The 21,192-nt window shown below is 53.7% G+C and overlaps 2 protein-coding genes across 4 annotated transcripts; both read right to left on the minus strand.

Annotated features, from left to right (window-relative positions):
- Positions 1-541: 541 nt before the first annotated feature.
- Positions 542-12,436, minus strand: CDC25A (cell division cycle 25A). Of its 2 annotated transcripts, none has more exons than XM_085050032.1 (16): positions 12,178-12,436; positions 10,406-10,485; positions 8,923-8,977; positions 8,517-8,549; positions 8,347-8,383; positions 7,887-7,988; positions 7,047-7,148; positions 6,309-6,443; positions 5,854-5,928; positions 5,096-5,245; positions 4,753-4,845; positions 4,243-4,305; positions 4,019-4,117; positions 3,002-3,132; positions 2,567-2,678; positions 542-1,260 (listed from the first exon to the last, which is right to left on the minus strand). In XM_085050032.1, the coding sequence occupies exons 1-16, from the start codon at positions 12,327-12,329 to the stop codon at positions 1,120-1,122; spliced, it is 1,560 nt and encodes a 519-aa protein (XP_084906158.1). In that variant the 5' UTR covers positions 12,330-12,436; the 3' UTR covers positions 542-1,119. The 2 variants fall into 2 exon arrangements, with proteins under 2 accessions (XP_084906158.1, XP_084906159.1); XM_085050033.1 differs by having other exon boundaries at positions 7,050-7,148; positions 12,178-12,435.
- Positions 12,437-13,663: 1,227 nt separating this feature from the next.
- On the minus strand, positions 13,664-18,250 carry LOC146440658 (E3 ubiquitin-protein ligase TRIM7-like). 2 transcript variants are annotated; one of them, XM_085050035.1, is made up of 7 exons: positions 17,823-18,250; positions 16,851-16,937; positions 16,298-16,528; positions 16,040-16,062; positions 15,635-15,750; positions 15,365-15,397; positions 13,664-14,352 (listed from the first exon to the last, which is right to left on the minus strand). In XM_085050035.1, exons 1-7 carry the CDS (start codon positions 18,228-18,230, stop codon positions 13,841-13,843), a joined length of 1,410 nt encoding a protein of 469 aa, XP_084906161.1. In that variant the 5' UTR covers positions 18,231-18,250; the 3' UTR covers positions 13,664-13,840. The 2 variants fall into 2 exon arrangements, with proteins under 2 accessions (XP_084906161.1, XP_084906162.1); XM_085050036.1 differs by lacking the exon at positions 16,851-16,937.
- Between the last annotated feature and the right edge of the window lie 2,942 nt (positions 18,251-21,192).

Genomic DNA, 21,192 nt, shown 5'->3' on the forward strand with positions numbered 1-21,192 from the left:
TCCACATAAGGCACCTCCATTTCAGTGTTTTTTGACAGAGATACAACAGGATGAGCTTGTGCGAAGTGAGCTGGGAACTTCCCAGGAGCACCAGTTTCAACAGCAAGTCAGCGGGTGAGGAAGATGGATTTAAGAATTGGAGCCAAAGTGACCCCAAAACCAGCAGCCAAGCAGTTTGGGGGCTTAGCACAGAAGTTCCTCAGCTGGGGATCCTACACTGCTGAGGAAGTTCTGCTTCCCTCATGGATTCATTCCACTTCCTGCCTTTCCCGGCAGACAGGGAAGTAGCCACAGCCACCCCCAGGGCAGAGGTGTCAGAGCAGCCTCCTGGGATTCCTCACAGCCCCAACAGGCTGCTCTGGGAATGTTTCAGGAAAAGGAGAATTCACAGCCTCAGAGGCAGCAGCGACACCACTGAGAATCCCAGGATCACCCAACTGCTGGACCCCCTCAGCTCCCAAAAACTCTCCCTCCATTGAACCACCAACTCCTCCAGAACCAACAAAGAGACTATGAAATAAAACAACCTGGAGTAAGCACAGCAGGTGAACATGATGTTTATGAACAACAAACAGTTTCCCCATAGATGGGATCTTCCCACAGTGCTCAGCCAGGTGGGAATCTCGAGCCATCATGGGATATTTCCCATTTTCCTTCCCCACAACGCTACACAGAACCAAAGCTGCAACTGAGAAAAGTAATGACCCCAAACTCCCCCAACAGGTCACCCTGGAACAGAACCAAGTTTAAGTACAATCCAGATGATCCAACCGCAGCGCTATTGGCCTCATTCGACTGTATTTAAATAAAATTAAGCGGTTAAAAAAAAAATAACAGGCACTAAAATTCCCTGGCAGTACTGCCACCACCCTGCCTGGCCCCAGGAGGCTGTCCCCACCCTCCCCAGGCACTTTGGGGGTGTCACACAACATAAGAAACCACAACATTTCACGAAGCAACGTAACCAAAAGAATCCCAAGGCAGCTCCAAGCTGGCATCCCACACGGGGCCAAGGTGCTCCCAGGGAGAAAATGGCCCAGGGGAGGTGGGAGCACAGGAACACGTGGCTGTCCCACTGCAGCCCCCAGGCTGGACAGTCCTTGTGGATCCCTGCAGCCCTCAGAGCTTCTTGAGCCGACTGTACATCTCCCTCTTGCTCTTCTCCCCGGCCCAGGTCCGGCTCTTGGTGCGGAACCTCTTCAGGTCCTCCTTGAAGTCCTGGTGGTGCATGGGGCGATAGCTCTGCGGCTCACAGAAGCTCTGCAGAGAGAGGAGGTCACCTCAGTGTCACCAGGGTGCTGATGCCACCACCAGCAGCCACTGGAAGCGACAGGGACACAACCCTGCTCCGCACAGGAGACACACAAAGCCCAGGGATATTCAGGTTACAGCCAGCAAAGCAAGGGCTTTGTGTACAAAGCTCTCATCCCAAATTTCCTGGCAGACAACACAGTCTGTGTGAGGTTCACCTTGGAACAGCACAGATGGGAAGGATGAGATCGGGGCAGAGTGCTGATCATGCCAAGGTAAGGAACAATGATCACCGTGGGGCCCTTCCAGCCCAGAGCGTTCCATGATCCCTCTGCCTCCCTGCGTTGGCTGTCCCGTGCTGCCACCTTGAGGCCTTGCTCCCTCCTCCTCGGGACGGCCCAAAATCCACGGGGACAACACAAACCCTGTGCCCCTCCTGTGCCCCTCAGCCCAGGGGAGCCAGCAGATCGCAGGGAGAGACAAAAACCCGGGCAGCACTCCAAGTGCTGGGAGAGCCACCATCCCACAGGGAAGGAGATGACAGCCCCAGCCAGATGGCTATGGACAGGACAAACATCTCCCTGAAAACACACCAGGAAGGCAATCTCAGGGATAATTTGAACTGTGAGGGCCTGAGGGACTTCGAGTCAGGACAGCAGGACAGATCCCAGGAGTGCTGGGACCATGGAAATGCTGCAGGAGCCCAGCGACAGGAGAAATCCCACCCTCAAAGTGCTGGGAAGAGCTGGGGGTGGTTTCTAGTTTCTTGCCTCAATTAGAGGCTGCAAACGCCAAGCTCAGGTTTTCAATTTTGCTGGTTGAGGACTGTACAAGACCTCAGGTTTCCATTTATTATCCAGCAATTACTGTCAAGCCTTGTCTTCTCCCCTGCTCCAAGCAGGCTGAACAGCCTGAAATCCCTTTTCTGAGTGACAGTTTGTTCTAAAGGGGCAGAAACCACTTCTTGAGACAAGTGGAAAAGCCCTTCAGCTATGGCAGGAAGATAAGGAACAGGCTAAGCTGCTCTGAAAACAGCCCACTGAGAAAGAGAGAGCAGGAAAAGCCCCCCAGCCAAACCACTCTGCCCCAAAGAGAAGTTTGAGTATGAATAAATTAATATTATTTATCTATCATTTCTCCTCTGAGTGTGAGAGAGAATCACCATGGAATAGTTTAGGTTGGAAAAGCACCTGAAAGATCCTGTTCCACCCCCTGCCATGGGCAGGGACACTTTCCACTACCCTAGATGGCTCCAAGCAATGTCCCACCTGGCCTTGGACACTTCCAGGGATCCAGGGGCAGCCACATTACTCACCTGGCACCTCGAGAAGAAATCCTTGTAGCCTCCCTTGAGCACGTAGAGCTCAGGGTAGTGCAGGTTGGGGTACTCATTGCTCAGCCTGTCCTGCTCCCTCACAAACCGGCACCTGCAGCAGGGAAAACCCGGTGTTAAATCCCACATTCAACTGGAAAAACCCCATGTTAAATCCCACATTCAACCAATAACTCCCAAAGCTGCACCCCAAACCCCTCAGAAGGCAGAAGCTGCCTGCAGGAAGAGGCTGAGGAGCCACACAGCCACAGCTCCCTGGCTTTTCCTTTCCCCTCTGAACATTCCAGGCCCAGCACAGCCTCACACCCCTGCCACAGGTGACACAGGTGACAACCACCATGTCCATGGGAACTGGAGCCACCCAAGCCCTCAGCTCCCAGTGCAGCAGGAATTGCTGCTCCAAGCAGTGGAACTCACATCCGAGGGCCTCTCTCCGAGGAGAACTCGCAGTGGAACACCAAGATGACCCGTTTGTTCTCTGACGGCAGGATTGGCTTCTTCAGCAGGAAGTTTTCCACCTCCTCTTCCATGTGGAGGTTTATGGCACCCTGGAAGGGCAGAGTGCGAGCAGTGAGGGCAGGGGAACAGCAACAAACTCACCCCACCTCCTTGGGAGCCAATTCCTCATCTTGGTTTGCTGGGGAGCTCTGGAATCCTCTGAAACCCTCTCCCAGCAAAGCTCCAAACCCCAGCAGGACACCACAGTCTGGAATGGCTCTGGGTGACCTGGACTTGCTTCAGCTCAGCACCTGGAGCTTGTGGCTGGATGGATCTCCCTCCCCATCCCCTGTATTTGGGAGGGCCTTTGCTCAAGCAGCAATGCTCAGGATCAGTCACAGAATCCTGGAATGGTTTGGGCTGGAAGGGAAACCCATCCTGTTCCATCCCTGACATGGCAGGGACACCCTCCACTATCCCAGGCTGCTCCAAACCCTGTCCAGCCTGGCCTTGGACACTTCCAGGGATCCAGGGACAGCCACAGCTTCTCTGGCAATTCCATCCCAGCCAGGAATTCCTTCCCAATATCCCATCTATCCCTGACTGTTCCTGGTTATGTTTTACACAGACATTTGTTCTTTGAAGTCTGTGATTTAAATGAAGTTTAACATTCCTAATTTCAGCTTCCCAAGATACCAGGATGCTGCACACTGAGAGTCACATCCTCCACTGGAACCTGTCACCCCCATGGCCACAGGCCCCTCCTCTGCTCACAGAATGTCCCCTCCTTTGAGGGAAAAATCATTTTATGACCCATAGGTGAGCTCAGTGTCCCAAGATGCAGGCAATGGGTGGGTGTGACAGGATCCCAGTAGGGGAGACCACAGGAATAGCATATCCACATGTCCTTGGATAAAGATCAGCCCTCCAAGGTGCCCAGTGACCCCAGGCTGCAGCTTCAGACCCCCTTGCACTGCCCTTCTGGGGCCAACATACCTTGATGTGTCCCCCTTCATACTCATAGGGGTATCTACAGTCAATGATCACACACTGCTTGATGAAGCTCTCAAACTTCCCAGTCAGCACAGACACAATCTGAGAGAAAAAAAAAAAAAACAACAAAAAACCACAAAATGCAGACAGTTCAGTTGTTTCAAGCCTTTTGTGATGTTCCCCAGCCCCCAGTAAAGCATTTTTTCAGCTCTCCTTGGAGCACTCACCATTTCTGAGTCGATGTATTTTAAATCTTGATGTTTCCCATCGACAGTGTCAAATAAATAACTCTGGAAGAGAAAGGATTGAGAAAATTCCAGCTGTGAGGCACACGGGTGACAGCACAGCATCCAGCAGTTTACTCTCTAACAGATACTCTGCTGACCAGAATCTCTGCAGGAGTTGAAACTCCTAAGAATTCTAAAATTAGGGACAGAATTTCGGTTTTGGCTCTTACACAAGAGGGATTTTATAGGGCTTTAACCACAAATGGATCATTTTGGGACTAACCTGGGACATCCCCTTCTCACCAACACCCTCTCCTGGTTGTTTGAAAACCATGGAATTGTTAAGGTTGGAATAGACTTCCAAGATCAAATCCAAAGAAGCAAGGCAGGTTTATGTGGGAACAGAAAAGCCACTATAAAGGGAAGTGCTTTTCTGGGCTGGTTTGTGACATCCCCACCAAGAGAGGCCCTTAAAACACTTCAGTTAATGCTTGGAATCTCTGGAATTACCTTGGAGAAGTCCCCGATAAGGTTTCTCTGGTCACTGTCCAAAATGCTCTCGATCTTTGCTGTGGAGGGCTGAGTCCTCACCACCTTCAGACTCTGCAGGACACACAGATCCATGAGCACCCAGGGCAGACACATCCCATTCCCCGTTTCCCATAGCTGACAGCTCAGAGTGTATTCCCAAGCCCTGAATTGATTCCTCAGCTTCCCTGCTGGATCAGGGCAAAGCTCAGGTTCAGGACTGTGCAACTGCTGCCCCAACAACCCACCTGGGAAAGCTCCCAGACCCCAACCCCGAATCTCCCCTGATCATTCTCCCTCACTAATTAGATGCTGAGCCACACACCGTCGAGTCCTCAGAAGTTCCAGGCAGGCTTTTCCTCTTCTTGCTTTTCCCTGGAGAATTCTCTTCCTGGGGTCTCTCCATCCTTTTCTGGGTGGTTCTTCCTGCAATGCTTGACATGGATGAAGAGCCAAACAACCTGCACCGCTTGGCCTGTGAGGGAGGAGAGGAGTTGAGTCATTCAGCAAAGATTCATGGAAGAAAATAAACACAACTCAGGCTTTTGGATTATTCTGAATTTTGCCTTATTGAAGGCACCACCAGTGCACAGCTACAGGGGGCTGTTAATCTGAATTATCCAGGCTTTACATTTCCAGTAACACTTGTTAGTGGGGGAGCTTGGAGCACCATAAGCAAGATGAAGAGCCAGCAAAGTGCTCTACACCAATTAGCAGGCAATTTATCAGCAGATTAAGGAGCTTTCTGCTGGAGTCTAAACTCCTTTCCCAGTCTCTTATCAGAGGATCAGGTTACAGCATTCCAGGTGAGTCTGTGCAGAGTGAATTCCAGATATGTCAAGATTCTGATAAGGGAAGTCAAGCTCTTCTCACATCTATGAAGTGCAGGAAGAAGTTTTATGCCTATAAACACCAATTGTTCCACACTGACGAAGTCTCCCAGGTGAGCAGCTCCAGAGATAAGGGAATTCTGCAGGGGGGCTATGCCAGGGCTTGTTTTGCTGTTCTTAGGGATGCAGGAGACAGTGGGAACACTTGTCCAGCTGCCAGGGCAGTCCCTGTCCCTGCTGTGGGGCCACTCACCCGGTTGTCCGCTCTCCTCATGACCAGCGGTGCTGTCCAGAGACTGGACACATCTGAGGGCATCTCCTCGTCGTTCTGGGAAGACAAGGAAGCTCATTCTCATCCATCTCACCACGGGAGGCACTGCAAGTACAGCTCCTGCATGGCTTGGGCAAACATTCCAGCTGGATTCAGCTGTCAGAGCAGCTTTAGGAATTTATTAGTCCAGTTCTTAAGGAAATAATGGAACTGAGCTGAGCCATGGTGCAAGAAGGTGAGTTTGTCAATTCATTGATTGATTAACAAAGGTGAGCCTCCAGAGCGTTAAGCATTTCAAATTCAGTGGGAAAGAGTCCTGTATTTAAGTGGCTCAAAGCAATCACCACCTCTGACTTTCCTGAGCAAGTTTCTAAAGAAAAATGCCAACTGTTAAAATAATTCCCTCAGTTCTCAACCTAAATTCTCTCAGCACATACCTTCAAATCCTGGTCATCCAGCAGCTCCAGGAATCCATCATCATCCTCACTCTCCGAGGAGGGCAGGGAATGCTGCTGCAGGAAGGCTGCCCTGTAGCTTTCCTGTTCCCCTGAGGCTGTTTCACCCATGGGCAGCTGAGAGTAAACAGAGTGAGTTTTAACAACATTCCCTCTGCTCCCTGCAGGGAACACCACGGTTATTCCCAACCCTGAGCTGCAAGGGCTGAGCACAGCACAGGCAGGAATTAACAGCAGGAAGGGCTGCTGGATCCAGGGAGTGGAGACAAGACTTGCCCCCCCTGCTCTGTTTCTCTGCAAGGACCCATCATGATTTTTCAGTTGCTTTTTCTAAACAACATAGTATGAATAAGGTGACATTTCCTCCCTAAATGTCATGGCTGGACACAAAATCCAGTTGCATCTCTACAGCTGGGTTTGTTGTGCCAAATGCATCTCCCTGAACATTAAATATCAACTTACTGATCATTTCAATCCCACATCAATACCCACATTCCCTTCAATTACTGAGCAGAACCTCAGCTCTGTGCTGACTTATCTTTCCCAGAACAATGTTTCCAATTTCTGACCATCTCATGAGCCAAAGGTGAGAAGGATTTCTGACCTGGAAGATAAACAAGCTTTTCTGTTTGCCACCTGCACGACATCACCACCTCAAAACCCTGATGCAGTTTTTTTGATCCCAGAGAATTATGTGAGAATTAGTTGAAAAGAACTTACTACCTGAGCTGGAGATGAATTCAGCCTTGCTCCAGCACCACCCCTTCCATCACGGAAGCAACGAGAAGCTGGTTTGGTTGGTTTCTTAAACTCAAATGATTCCTGAAAAAAAAAAAAGCAGCAAAATTATCATTTTAGCAAAATTACAAACTCTATTAAGTTGCTTGGATCCTTTTATCTTTTAAATTTTTTTTAACTGCCTGACATTTTGGATTTAAGCTCCCTGCTGCCAACAGGAAGAGTCTGAAGGTGAAGGTTTTCAAATTAAAGATGTTACAGGAGTGTCTCATTTAACATAATCCAGCATTTATGCTCTTGGCATCACCTACAGGCTTTTCTATTTCTGTCAGTCAACTTGTCTGCAGAACAAATCATTTTTGGAGGCAGCCTGTGTCCTGACACCTGCAGAGCTGCTGGAGTGCCACCCATAGGATTCCCAAAAGCCAGGGCAGGCCCAGGACAGATTCCATGAGGAACCAGGACTCCCCATGGCAGCAGTGGGAAGAGAGAGATCTACCCTAACACCTCGAGGCAGCTCTTGCAACTGTCCAGAGCAAGCAGTAGGAATACATTTTCCCTTATCACAGCCAAAATGGAGTCAGGGTCAGTGGCATGAGGGCAGAGCTGGGCAATCAAAGTCTTCCCAAATTTTTTTAACCTCCCATTAGTTTGCAGCCTCTCTAATCAGTGCTGCAAGTTCCCTTCAGGAAAACTGTGCCTGAAGAACAGCCTGGAAGAGTAACTGAAGCCTTTCCCACCACACTCCCTGTGGCAGGGATGTGCTAATCTAGCTGCCCCGCCCCTCCCACCAGATCATGGCAGCCAACAGGAAACACTTACATTCTCCTTATTTTCATCCTGTTCCAAAGGCTGAAAAGCATCAGTGTCCAGAGAGTCAGAGTGGTTTCTCTTCAGAGCAGGGCTGGAGCCCAGCAGGCTTTGCTACAACACAGAAGGGCCAGTTCAGGACTGTGCATCAGCCCCTGCACAAGCACATGTTAAGCCCTAAAAGGGGTTAATAAGGACTGGAAGGTTTCTGTCTACAAATTTGCACACACCCTGTGCAGGAATCCTCTGCTGACATCTTGGTACAAGGACCAAAATGCTGCAGGGCACCAGCGATGGAGCCACATCACGGAAATTCCACACTCAATTAAGTGAGATTTGGAATATGCAAGCTGCAGTTTTGACATTAAGTACTCCAGCAACTGGTGTTGAAGCCAGAAAATTAGCAAGTATTCAGCTAAAATCATGCTAAATCCTTTAACATGTATAAAACACCAATACCACTCTCACTTACTGGCAGGGAATGGATTCTTCTGAAAGGTATTCGAAGGCTACAATGAAAAAGAACCAAGATTTATTTCAACATTTTGCTTTAAAAGGCAATGACATGAATAGAAATCATCCCCCCAACTCCATAATGTAAAAGAGACACTGAGGAAGAATTGAAAATAGAATTATACTTACTTCAGCCTGCTGGATTTGATTGCTTTCTCAAACCTAAAAGCAAAATATCAGAGGTTAGACTCGAAGGTCTTAGAGGTCTTTCCCAAATTAAATGATTCTGTGGTTTTTAAGCCACAGACAATACCAATGAAGTGTTAAAAAATGCAATTTAGATACCCCTTGGTGCAGCCCCAGACTGCAGGAAGGTGCCAGTGCCATGTGGTTGGCACAACAGCCTCCCTCAGAGCCAGCACTTAGTGCCCTGGGCACAGGCAGGGCCAATCCCAGCATTCCAGCTGTGGAGCACGTGGAGCAGTGCAGCAGGGAAGCCCCACAGCACATGTGCCAGCAGAGCAAAAGCCCAACAAACCTCGTTAGCCCACGTTAATTAACGATGCCACAAGTTAGGTTTAACAGTGTCACTCACGTGTCTTCCATGGTGTCATGTGGGGTTGCAGGGCCAGGAGAGTCCAAAGCCAAACCTGCAGAGGAGACACAGATTTGCCCCTGATTTATATCCAGGAATCAGTCAGGAAACTCATGTGGAAAGTCCCATCTGCAGCCTCCCCTCAGTGTGGAGATAAGTAAGAGTTTATTAATAATTATTTACAGCCACTCCCCACCGTGGGACTTGGATCAAGTGGCAGTGCTTGGGGAAAACAGGGATAATTAAAAAAACTCCCCAAGCCCTGCCTGGGCTGTCACATGGAACAGAGTGCTGGCACTCAGCATGGAATACTCCAGGTTTTCCCCTCACACACACCTTAATAAACAATTTAGTCCTTTAGGGTTTTTTTTTTTCTTAAAACCATGTTTTAGTTACACTTCTTCCTACAAAGAAATTTTGGGCTTGTTCCAAAAAATAAGCAGTCAAAAGGCCCTTCTTAATGTACTGGAATTAACAGGAAGCACTTCAGAAGCACAAACCAAGCAAAACATTTCAGCACAGACACATCCAAAGTCACTCCAACACAGATTCCTGAGGAGCCACAGAAAGTGAGGATTTGGCAAGGCTGGTTGCTCTGTCCTGCTCCATGGTTTGTAAGCTGTACTCTTGTTTTAGCACTTCATAAAGTTCATTTTTTGGCTGAAAGTGCCCTCAAAATGGGGCACAAACTCAGGTGGAAACAGTGATTTCCCTGAGCTGCAGCAATGAAGCACCAGGGGGAATCCACAAGTTAAGGGCTGAGAGCTTATTTCATTTTCACAGAAAAACATCCTGTGTGAAAACCAGAAAATCTTTACAGGCCAGTCCCAGAACTGAGGGGTTTCGGGTCATCAACCAGCTCTTGGTAACAGAAAAACAAAGCACAGTCTGGGTTCAAAGAGAGAAAACACACTGAGGACTCACCCTCCTCACCCTCCAAAGGGCAGGAGGAGCTCCAGGAGATCCTTCTCAGGGCTGAGATCCCAACAACGAGGGATAAAACACCATTACCCTGTTTTCCACACCATGAGCATCCACAAGCCACCCCAGAGCAGGGAATGGTGGGAGTCCAACTGCCCAGGAATCCTTGGGTTATCCCCAGCAGCCTCATTGACCTCCAGCTGTCCCCTGCCTGTCACCATGTCCAGAGCAGGACACTACAGAACTGCTGCAATAAACACCACCCCAGAGCACAAAGCACAATAGGAAAAAGGGAAAAAGGCTCTGTTGGAGTCTCCCCTCCCTGCTCACAATCTCCAGGATGATTAAAGCAAAAAAAACCACCCACAGCCCAAGCCTTGAGCTGCAGAGGCTTCCTGAGGGATTTTCCACCTGCCTCCCTCCTTCCAAGAGCACAGAAATGAAAAGGAGCTACAGGGATAGCTCTCTATCCAAACCCTGGGAGCTGCTTGCAGTGGGATTCACATAATAATGCATTGCTTTCCAATTCTTAATCATTATTTATTAATTGAGGGATCAATACCTGAGTCGGTGGAGTCTGAAGAGGCTGATCTGTGTAACCCATTCTTGGCTGCCAGATCTTGCTCCAGGTTTTCATGTTGCCTGAAAATGAAGTTTGGGATTTAATTTCAAAAGTTATTGAAGCAAGAAATACAACATTGCAGGTAGGTCCTGCACAGGTGAACATCACCTGGATTTCTACCAGAGCCCAGTTATCCTTCCTGGAACTGCAACCCTCTTTGGCAGCCACTCCTTTAATTCAGGGTTTTGCATGGAAAAAATTGCCAAATTTCTAAGTCAAAGCCATTTTGATAAATAGTAACCTCCCATATTTTGTTTTACTCACTAAACCTCAGCACTGAGAGAAAAGAAAATCATATGCAGCCCCACATATGTAAGGGAAAAGCTACTTGAGTGAGACTCCAGCACGTGGTAATTTTAAAAAAAATGTAGCCAGGGCTACAAAATCAAAGGACTGAATAATTTACACGGAGGGGACTGCCAATGGTTTGCAGGAATCCCAGGAATCTGAAAGAGGGAAGGATCACAAGGCAGGTGATTGCTGAAATGAAAATGAAAATGAGTGGGCCAGGACAAAACAGGAGCCACACAAGGGAGAAACTGAGGGAATAATGGGATTAGAGGAGCTAAGAGAGCAGGAAAATGGAGCAGCTGTGGCTGGAGTTATGGGAACAGGAGGAGCTCCAAAGGCTGCAGCATCTGGCACATGGGAGACAGAAAGGAGAGGAGGAGGGTGCAGGAACAGGGCTGGAACAGGGAAGGGACATAAATGTATTTGTGGGAGAGACGTGGATGCCCAGAGCAGATTGCAGGGAAAGGGAGGATCTCCCAGAGTGGATCCATGCGGGACGGGGGCAGGAGCAGGGAGCCCTGCAGCGGGGACACATCAAGACAAGGGGTGGGGGACATTCAGGGCGACAAGTTTGCAATGTGGGGTGATAAAATTCCCGGAGGCCTCACGGGCGGCGGGGGGTGAAACAGCTCCGGGAAGCCTCGTTTTTGGGGGAAGGGTTGGGGGAAAAGGTGCTGCAGGCTTTGGTTTTCAGCGTGGGGAGGGTGGTGGAAGGAGAGGAAGCACGATGAGCCCCCAATGCCTCACTCCTGGCAGGAGAATTGCATAAAGAGACCCCCAAGGCCTCCATTCGGGGGTGGGATGGAGGAAGAGGAGGGATCCACGAGGCCTCGCTGTTTTTTGGGGGCTGAGGGCAGATGGGCACCCCGAGGCCTTGTTTGTGGAAAGAGAGGGGAACAGGGAGGGAAATGAGCTCCTGAGAGCTTGCAGGGGCGAGGAGGGAGGCGAAGGCATTCCGGGGGGTCTGGGGGCTAGGGAAGGGGGATTAGAGACATCTCTGGGGATTTGGGGGGACAGAGACATCCCAGGGGTTTGGGATTTTGGGGGACAGAGACATCCCAGGGCTTTGGGGTTTTTGGGGAGGGAGTGCCATAAGGCTTCGCTGAGCGGGAGGAAATTAGGGGGGTGGACGGAACGGAAGGAAAACGACTCCGGGAGGCCTTGTGGTTTTTATAAATGGGGGGAGCCTGCCCAGGCCTCGCTTCGGGTCCGAAAGGGGGAACAAAACGCCCTGCAGAGGGAACAAAACGCGCTGGGGAAGGACAAAGTGCCCTGAAGGGCTCGGATGGCAGTGCGGGGAGGAAGCGGGGCTCCCTTAGTGCGGCAGGGAAAGGAGGGGGATAAGCCCTCCAACCCTCGCTTTTTGGGAGTCACGGCAGAGGCCAGAAGAAGGGGTGCCCGGGCCCAGCGCCCCGACTCACCCGCGCCCCAGCTGCTCCATGGTGAGGCGCAGATCGGAGACAGGCGAGAGCTCGTCCTGGAAGAGCGCCTTCACCACGGCGGGCGACGCGGGGGACGCCGGCGAAAGGAGCAGGAGGCGGCGGCGGTGGGAAGCGCTCGGCGTGGGATCCATCGCAGCGGGAATGGGAATGGGAATTGCGAGCGCAGCCGTGCCGTCCTGTCCCTGCCGTCAGCGCGGCCGCCGCAGCGTTTTGACACCCGCCGGTACCCGTCGCCCGCTCCGAAGCTGGCGCCAAACCGCGGTGCAGCCAATCAGCGCGCGGCCTCCCGCGGGGGGCGGGTTGTTTTTTTTCAAACCTCCCCTCCCACCGCGCGCGCTCCGGCCAGTAGGAACGGCGGCGCGGCGCCGAGGCCCCGCCCACGGCGGTTGCTTGGCGTCGCTCTGGACCAATGGGAAAGCGAGAAAATCGCGGCGGGGGCCAGCCGCGCCAGGGCGGGGGGACTACATTTCCCAGGATTCCTAACGGCAGCACGGCGTTGTGGCTCTCCACGTTGCACGCTGGGAAATGTAGTCTCCACCTCACTGACGCGCGGCTTTGCCGCCATGTTTTCGGCGGTCTACCTTTAGCCTAGCCGTGAGGGGAAAATGGAGAAGATGAGGGGGAAAAGGCCACCAAGTCATCAGATAACACGGCCTCGCTGAGCCAAAGTGCCCTTCCCACGTCATTACTCCTCAAATGAGCTCTGTATGAGAGCAAAAGCCACTTTAGTGACGCGTTTGGTGAGCGGCTGTGGAAACACGGCAGTGCACATCCCTGCAACACCGGGATGGGGATCATGGAGTGACGAGCAGAAGGGAGACTTGACGATCCCCCGTTTGTGCTCCACACAAACTATCGGGACGCGCTCTTTCTCCTCAGCTCAGGGTTTGCAGATCTCTGCTGCCGGGTTGTGGCAGATCCTCTGCCGTGTCTCTCCAGCGGTTCCAAAGGCTGCTGTCTCCAACTGGTCATGTTGGATCCAGCGGATCTCACAGCCTCCAAGACACGACCCACGGACCCGTGTCGCCCCACCCGGGCCCTGCCACCCACCATTCACACAGCAATCCCGCTTCCTGCATTAGACAATGCGGTGTTTGCTCCTTCCCTGACCCCCCACACCGCAGAGATGCCCATCACACCCCCGCCTCCTGCTGCTCTTCAGCTGTGCCCTCGCTCCAGCTCTCCCTCCCTGAACATTTTCTTTTTCATGAGCTTTTTGAGCAATTATCACCACTATTATCAGTTCGTGGCACCACCCTGACTTCCTGGGTGTGGGGTGGCTGCATCCTCCAGCACAGCACAGCACAGATGCAACAAACCATGCAGAGCTGTCAAAGGCTGGCATGGACAATCAGAGCCTCTTTCCTCCCTCCCGATTACCCCTATGGCCTCAGTGCCCACAGGGAGAGGTAGGACTCCCACTGTCACCCCGGGATCGAGCCAGGATACCAGCATGCACACACCCTCAGGCAGGACAGCACTTCTTTAATGCTCCAAAGTGCTTAGCAGGAGGAGATGCAGCAAAGTGCAGAGGGGATCCAGCCCAGGCAGAGCTGCAGCAGGTTTGCAGTGTGATGCAGTGCCATTCCCACACCTCTTCCCTGCTCAGCGAGCCAAGGGGCTCGGGAGCCATCGGAGTCTATCAGTCACACAGCTGGATGTGGGTTTCTCGTGACCAGAGCCAAAAATACGGGAAGACTTTCTCGGTGAAGGAGGCCTTGAACTGCAAGAGCTGTGTCATGTTCTCTGCGTTGTAGAAGGTCACTTGGCCTGCTTCGTAGTCCAGGTGGACCCTGATTCTCTGGAGCTTTTCCTGCAGTGCCAGCGGGGCAGGGGGCATGTGGAGTGCCGTGTACTGACCATCCCAGTCCAGCCGCAGGGCCCAGATCTTCCCCAGGGCCATCATGAGCGAGTCCTTCCTCTGCACAGACTCCAGGGCCACCCCAATGGCCCAGCTGTCCCCCTTCCCGACCTCCAGCTCCCAGTAATGCCTCCCAGACGTGAACCCCTGGGAGCCCAGGACACTGGGGCTGCCCGTGAATCTCATGGAAGTGTCAGGGAGGTTTTGTTTCCCATCTCCGAGCCAGACAGTTTTGTGGTCCCGCGAGAGGGTCAGGTGAGGACTTGCTGTCTCTGGGTCCAGCGTCACCTTCTCTAATGGAAGACAGAAACGTCAGTCTGTGCCTGCTGAGAGAATCAGCACCTCTCCCCCCTGAACCACGGGGCTGGGATGTGTCCTGGGAGCACAGCAGGCACTCTGCAGCCCCTCGGGTGACATGGGACACAGGACCCTCACTGTCCCCCACTCTGGGACCCAGGGGTGAAAAGATGCCCCCCAAAGCACGACTGAGCCAGGCAGTGTCCCCACATGAAGGGAACAGACACAATGGATTGCTAAATCTGCTGCCAGGTCTGCTGGATATTGCTGGCTGTGGGCAGCAGTGTATCCCGTGGGTGTGAGGAGGCATTGCTGCAAGGCAGGAGTCCTGCCACACCAGTCCCTGCTCCTGTGACAAATGCTCACCCAAGGGAAAACCAGCTCTGAACGCTGCTCTGCCGAGCAATCAGGCACCCTGGCTCCAGAGCTGGAACTGCCTGTCCATGTGGGATGTTCTGCTGCCATCCCGTGGCCATCCCATAAGGCTGCACAGGTGTCACTGTGCACTGTCACCATCCCAGACCCTCTGCAAAACCCACTCCTCCGAGGACTGCGGGGGGAAACTGAGGCACAACTTGTCCTGCGCTCAAGTCCATCATCCCAAAAACTGAGAGTGAAAACTGAGAGTGCAGAGAGTAGCCTGAGCACAAATGGTGCCAGCCAGACCTGAGAGATGCTGCATCATGTGGACCTGCAAAAGCACTTCTGATCATGCCTAAATGCCAGCTAAAAACATGTACAGCCCCTCTGCTTAACTGGTCACAGCCTGACATGGCCTTGTGCTGTCCTGGCCCTCATCTGGTGTTACAGGACAACATCCCTGGTGCTGCCTGGCTCAGGGACAGACCTGGATTTTTACAGCAGGCCTAGTCAAAACAACAGGACACAGTCCTAGACAGATGCCGGGTTTAGATGTTGTGGTGGGAGACTCTCTGTGCCAAAGACATGAGGAAACTCATCCTGGAAACGTTTCACCCTCACTTGTGCCCATCAGCTCCAGAAACTTACCCCTTTCCCTGTCTATCTTGCTCTGCAGGCTCACTGGAAGAAGGAAAGGAAGATGTGTGAATGTCTCTTCTGTGGCATCTTTCCTGCTCCTCATCAGGACAGCAAGCCAGACGTGGAGCCCCAGGCTCCAGCAAAGCCCATGTCGGGAATGGTTCCCATCTGGAGCAGGCATTCTGCTCCCAAGCCCCAGGCAGAGGCACCAGGCAGTGAGGATCTCCTGCTGCCAGCCAAGCCCAGGGGAAGCACAGCAGGGAGCCAGCAGAGCTTTACCTTTGAATTTGGCCAACACATCCAGGACCAGCTGGCTTGTCTCAGAGAGGCTCTCAATGCTCCTCTGCAGCTCTGGGGATACTGGCTCTGGGACTGGGGCCTTGGCTGCCTCACAGCTGAGGGGAACAACATGGACAGGAGCTCTGAGCCCAGCTGTCAGCCAGGGCCAGGAGGGAAACAGGGAAATCCCTGCAGCCACAGAACTCTGGGGAGCTGTGTCCCAGCTACTGGCACAGAAACCCTGTCTTTAAGAGGGGTGCAATGGCCTCTGGTTCCCAGTAACATCACAAGAAACCCCAAATACTCAGAAGGGCAAACCATCTCCCTCCCAGCTCCTGCAGCATTTCCAAACCTCTGGCCAGAAGAGCTTCACAGGAAGAGAGTGACACCAAGCCCGTTTCATACCTACTCAGGATTTTGCCAACATCCTGGAAGAGAGAAAACACAGGTTTAGCTTGGCGCTGCCCAGAAGGACGGTGATGCTTGGGGCAGGGAGCTCCAGTGGCTGCCCAGCTGTGTGAAGCAGGTTAAGGGGGTTGGGGGTCACCCCACACGTCATCCCAACCCTCCCTTCCCTCAGGGCCCCTGGGTTGCACTGGGATGCAGAGAGGTGTCCCCAGCCTCACTGGGGGGCACAGCACCCAGTGGGTGATGCAGCCTCACCATGAGGAACTCCACCACCGGCTGGTCCCGTTTCTCCTGGATCTGCGCAATCACCGTGTCCAGCAGCGACTCCCTCTCTGAAACCCTGGTGTTGTATTCACAGCTCCGACTGACAAGCTCCTGGGACACCTGCTCCAGCTGGGCCAGCAGGGCCTTCTCCTGCTCCTTCAGGAACTGCTGCAGCTCCTCAAAGGTGTCCTGCACACACTGTGCCTCCGAGACCACCATCATCTGCAAGGCACCACACAAAGGCCCTGAGCCAGTCCAGCCGCCAGCTGCCTCCACAGGGACACAGGTACTGCAGAGAGGGGCAAGGATCACATGGAAATGGACCAGAGATTTTGGAGAGGAAAAGCAGGAACAATGGAGAGAGGGGAGGTAAGTCTGGATGTTGATGCGCCCACAAAGAGGACATATGGGATGGAGAGAGAGGGAGAGAGAAAAAAACGTTGTCATGGAATAGGAGATAAATATATATGGGGAAAGGGAAAGATGGGACATTCCTGGGGAGCCAGGTGGGTGAGCAGTGTGGGGCATGGAGAGGAACACACACCAGCAGGTCATCACTTTTCTGCTCTCCTTTGGGCTTCAATTTTTCCTTCTCTTTTTGTAGAAAAAGCAGGTTGCTCTCAAGTCTCTCCTGGGACAAGGATTAAAAAAAGGCATTTTTGGTAATTTTGGATTGACATTCGCAGGAGGGAGATTATGTCACCCAACAGCCCCTGTAGGAACATTCCCAGTCTGGGGAGTCACTGGGGGTGACTCCTGGGTGCCTGTGGGTGCATTTTGAGCTCAGAGACAGTACCCAGAGGCAGCACTCTCCAAACTCAATTAGTCAGGCTGGGGAGATCCCCATCCACAGCTCTTGTGGCCAGAAACACTTCTGGAATAACTTCGTGTGGAAACCCTGGAGTTTGTGGTTTGGGGTTTTGTTTAATTTTTTTTTTAATTAGAAAAAACAACTTTTGGCATTGGAAGTGGGATTTCTGGGAAGAGGTTTGCAGTGAGAGTAGCAGCGTCTCAGACATGCTCCATAAATTTGCTGGAGTATTAAAAAACTTCTCATGCTCCTCTGAGAACCAGAACCAGCAGCCCCACCAGGGTGGGATACAGGACCCCAGCCCACAGCCAGATGGGGACTACAAAGTGGTACCTAAACAGGGACCCCAGCTGGCAGCTGGGTGGGACCCCAAATCCGTGGCTGGACAGGGACCCAGCCTAACCTGTGTGTCGAGGGGAACCAGAGCAGTGCCCAGAATGAACCCCAGAGAAGATCACACCCAAGCATGGAGGAGACCATACCAAGAGGAGCCCAGAGCAGACCCCAGCCTGTCCTTGAAGGGACCCCAGATGTGTGCCCGGACAGGACACTAACCCGTGCCCAGAGGGGACCCTTGCCTGTCCCTGCAGGGCACCGAGGGGCCAGATGGGCCCGAGGCCAGGCGTGGAGGGGATCCCAACCCGAGCCCCTCGGCCACCCCGCCCCTCCCCAACCTCCCGGCCCCTCTCCGGCGCCGCCCCGTACCCGGAGCTCCCGGGCGGCCTCGTCGGCGGGGCGGAAGCGGTGCTGGCGGTGCTCGGGCCCGTCCTGGCAGAGCGCGCAGAGCGGGGCGGCGCAGGGCTCGCAGAACAGCGCCAGGGGCTCGCCGTGCTGGGGGCACCGAGCCCGCCCCGCCGCCTCCTCCAGGGCCCGGGCCAGCCCCGCCATGGCGCCCAGCGAGCGGTTGGGGCGCAGCGAGCCCGGCTCTACTGTGGCGCGGCACTGCGGGCAGGCGGCGGGGCGCGGGGGCTTCCCCAGCACGTCCTCCAGGCATTGCCGGCAGAAGCTGTGCCCGCACGCCGTGAGCACGGGCTGCGCGAACAGCTCCAGGCACACCGGGCAGGTGGCCTCGGCCGCCAGCTGCTCGCCCAGGGCCAGCAGCTCCTGAGCCATGGCCGCGACGGCCGGGAACGGGCGGGATGGGGCGGGCCGGGGCGGGGCCGGGGCGGGGCGCGACGGGGCCGGGCGGGGCTGCGGGGCAGAGAAAGGGCTGCGGGGCAGAAAATGGACTGCGGGGCAGAGAAAGGACTGGGTGTGTGAGTGCGTGTGTGTACACATAGATATGCGTACATGCTTCCGTGCCCGTGTGTATGTGGTGTGTGCACGTGGGTAGTGTATGTGTGTATGTGTGTAGTACGTGTGTGTGAATGTATGTGATGTATACGTACAGGTGTGAATGGTTTTGTACACGTGCCCGCATGTGAGAGCACATTTGTGCGCGTCTGTGTGCACATTTATTTGTGTGCCTACGTGCGTGTGTGTGTGTGCACTACATGGGTACCTGTGTCTGTGTGTTTGTGTGTTTCCATGTGTGTGTGGCTGTTGGTGTGTGGGTTCACACCTCTGTGTTGGTATCTGTATACAGGGATCTGCGCATCCATATACACTACGTGTCTGTGTGTGTGCATGGGAGTGTCCCTGCCTCTCCCTGTGTATGTTCCTGTGCCTGGATCTCAGAACACACACATGTGTGTCCATGTCCGTGTGTCCAGTAGGAGAACACCGGGGGGGACACGGGCACTGCTGTGTGTGCTGCGTGTGCCCATGTCTGCACACGCGTGGCCGTGGGCAGCCCACGCAAGCAGGGATGACGCAGTGGCCGCCGATGGGGAGGGCTGGGGTGAGTGTGAGCCTTCATCCCAGCCTTCCCCCGGGGCGCAGCCGGCACGCTCCGGCACGGTGCTGCCAGCGCCCACGGATGCTCGGGATGCTTAAATTAATTTAATCATTAATAAGCTGGAACGCGTCCGGGAGCTTTGCCCTGGCTCGGCTGTGGGTGGCGGGTCAGAGCTGCCGAGTGGGAATCCTTTCCCAAGGCCTTGCACTGTGATCCTTCCCGAGGCCTCGCGCTCCCTGGAGTTGCTTCCCAGCCACCCGGGCTGGGTTAATGCAGTTTTAAGGGATTGTGTCGGGGCGGCAGCTGTGCCGTGCGGGAGCCAAGGGTAATCCTGTGCTGCCTCCCTGCACTGCCAGCCCCAGCCTGCTCGCCTGAAATCCCCCCAAACCCACAGCTGCTCTGGGGCAGGAGGGCTCCAGCCTCCAGCATCACACCCCATGGCTGCCGGCGCCTCTCCCAGTGTGTCCTTCACTCTCATCCCAGTTCCAAAAGACCTGGAGAGCAGCAGCAGTGCTTGGGGAAGCAGAGCCCCTCGAGCTGCCTTGTGCCTCTCCACAGGCTGTGGGTTCACATTGTCCCCTGTGCTGCTGTGGGCTCAGTCCTGGTGGGTGCTGGGTGCCCAAAATCCACCCCCTGTATTTGGCCATAGGTTGCTGGGCAAGTGTAACCAGGCTAAACCCACAGGGACAGGGCTGTCGAGTCAGTGTGTCCGTCTGTGGGACAATGCTGTTAATTGCCACCGCTGTTGTTTTCAGTGTCACTGCCACTCTGCACTCAGGGTCACGATGGCTGTGCAGTCCCACTGGCACGGGAGCTGTGCCTGCAGACGGATTGGTGACATTTGAGCTGCTGAAGGTCACCAGGATGTTAAATCCTGGCAGTGTCCAGTGACCGAGGCTGTTATGTCTGTGTGCAGCAGGCAAGGAACAGCACAAGGGGCAGAGAAGTTGCTGTGTGGGGCCCAGTGACACACAGTAGAGCATGGGCACTGCCAGCCTGGCTACACCATGGTCCTGGCACTGCAGAGGGGTAGCCAGGCTAGTTCAGGCATCTCAGCTTCTTTTTGCTGATAAAAAGCTGAATTCATCCATTTTTAGGGAGAAAAAAGGATGCTGCCAGGTCCCTGTTGCTGCCAGTGTGACGAACATGAGCTACTGAGAACCAGAATCAGTTCTGCTTTTCATTTCCTTCTTCCCCATAATTGCATTTAGTCCTGCTGAGGGGGATGCAGGGAGGCTGCTGAGGGACACAGAGCTGCAGCCAGGCTCTCCTGTCCTGCACCCACACCTCCCTCCCAGGACATCAGCCCCCTCTCAGCACTTTTCATGGAATCCCAGAATGGTTTGGGTGGGAAGGGACCTCAAAGCTCACCTTGTTCCACCCCCCTGGAAGGGCAGGAACACCTTCCACTAGACCAGGTTGCTCAAAGCTTTATCCAGCCAGGCCAACTTCCAGGGATGGAAGTATCAACTCCTGTCAGGCTGCACACCCTGACCTGAAACCCCAAACTGCTTCCAGGGAGTTGTAGGCACCATCCCAGCAGTGAGACTGCAGGAACCTTGGCCAAAAACTTGCCCTGGCAGCCCCAAAATTCTCCCACCCACAGCAGTGACCAGCTGGTGGCTCTCAGCAGCTCCACACGGCTGCACTGCCCTCTGGCACTTTCTAGCACAGAAGAGGCCATAAATCCCAAACTTAGGAGGGCTTCATACACCAGCAAAGTCCTGGATCAGGACTTTGGTTCTGCAAAGGCATTAACAGGTCCTGACAACTTCTCCCATCATCGCTCTGTTTATTGATGGCACTGTCTAACGTGAGATCTGACAGCACTGGGAAGGAGCCCCAAGTGCTCTGAGGAGCTAGTGTCACCACCCCAGCCCCAGCTGATATCACCACCCCAGCCCCAGCCCAGCCCTTTGGATGGATTTCGCCCAGCCACAGCCCAACCTCAGCAGCTGCAGCCAGGACAAGCTGGGATGCCCAGGAACCGAGCTGGTACAAACAGGAGCTCAAAACAACAGCAAGGACGTGGATTGTGTCCCACCCACCCTGGCACCACACCCAGGAACCGGGAGGTCTTGGAGCTAGCATGGAGCTGCCCTCACTGGGGCAGGAATCCCACTGCTTCTCCCACTGGGGAGCACATGGTCAATGCTACCATGGGCAGCTCAAGGACAGCAGAGCAGTTAAACACATCAAGGTCTTGCTCTCAGTCCATGGTGACCCCACAGCACCCCA

Source organism: Lichenostomus cassidix, chromosome 2 (assembly GCF_008360975.1).
Source record: "Lichenostomus cassidix isolate B80296 chromosome 2, HeHo_3.0, whole genome shotgun sequence".
NCBI classification, from domain to species: Eukaryota; Metazoa; Chordata; class Aves; order Passeriformes; family Meliphagidae; genus Lichenostomus; species Lichenostomus cassidix.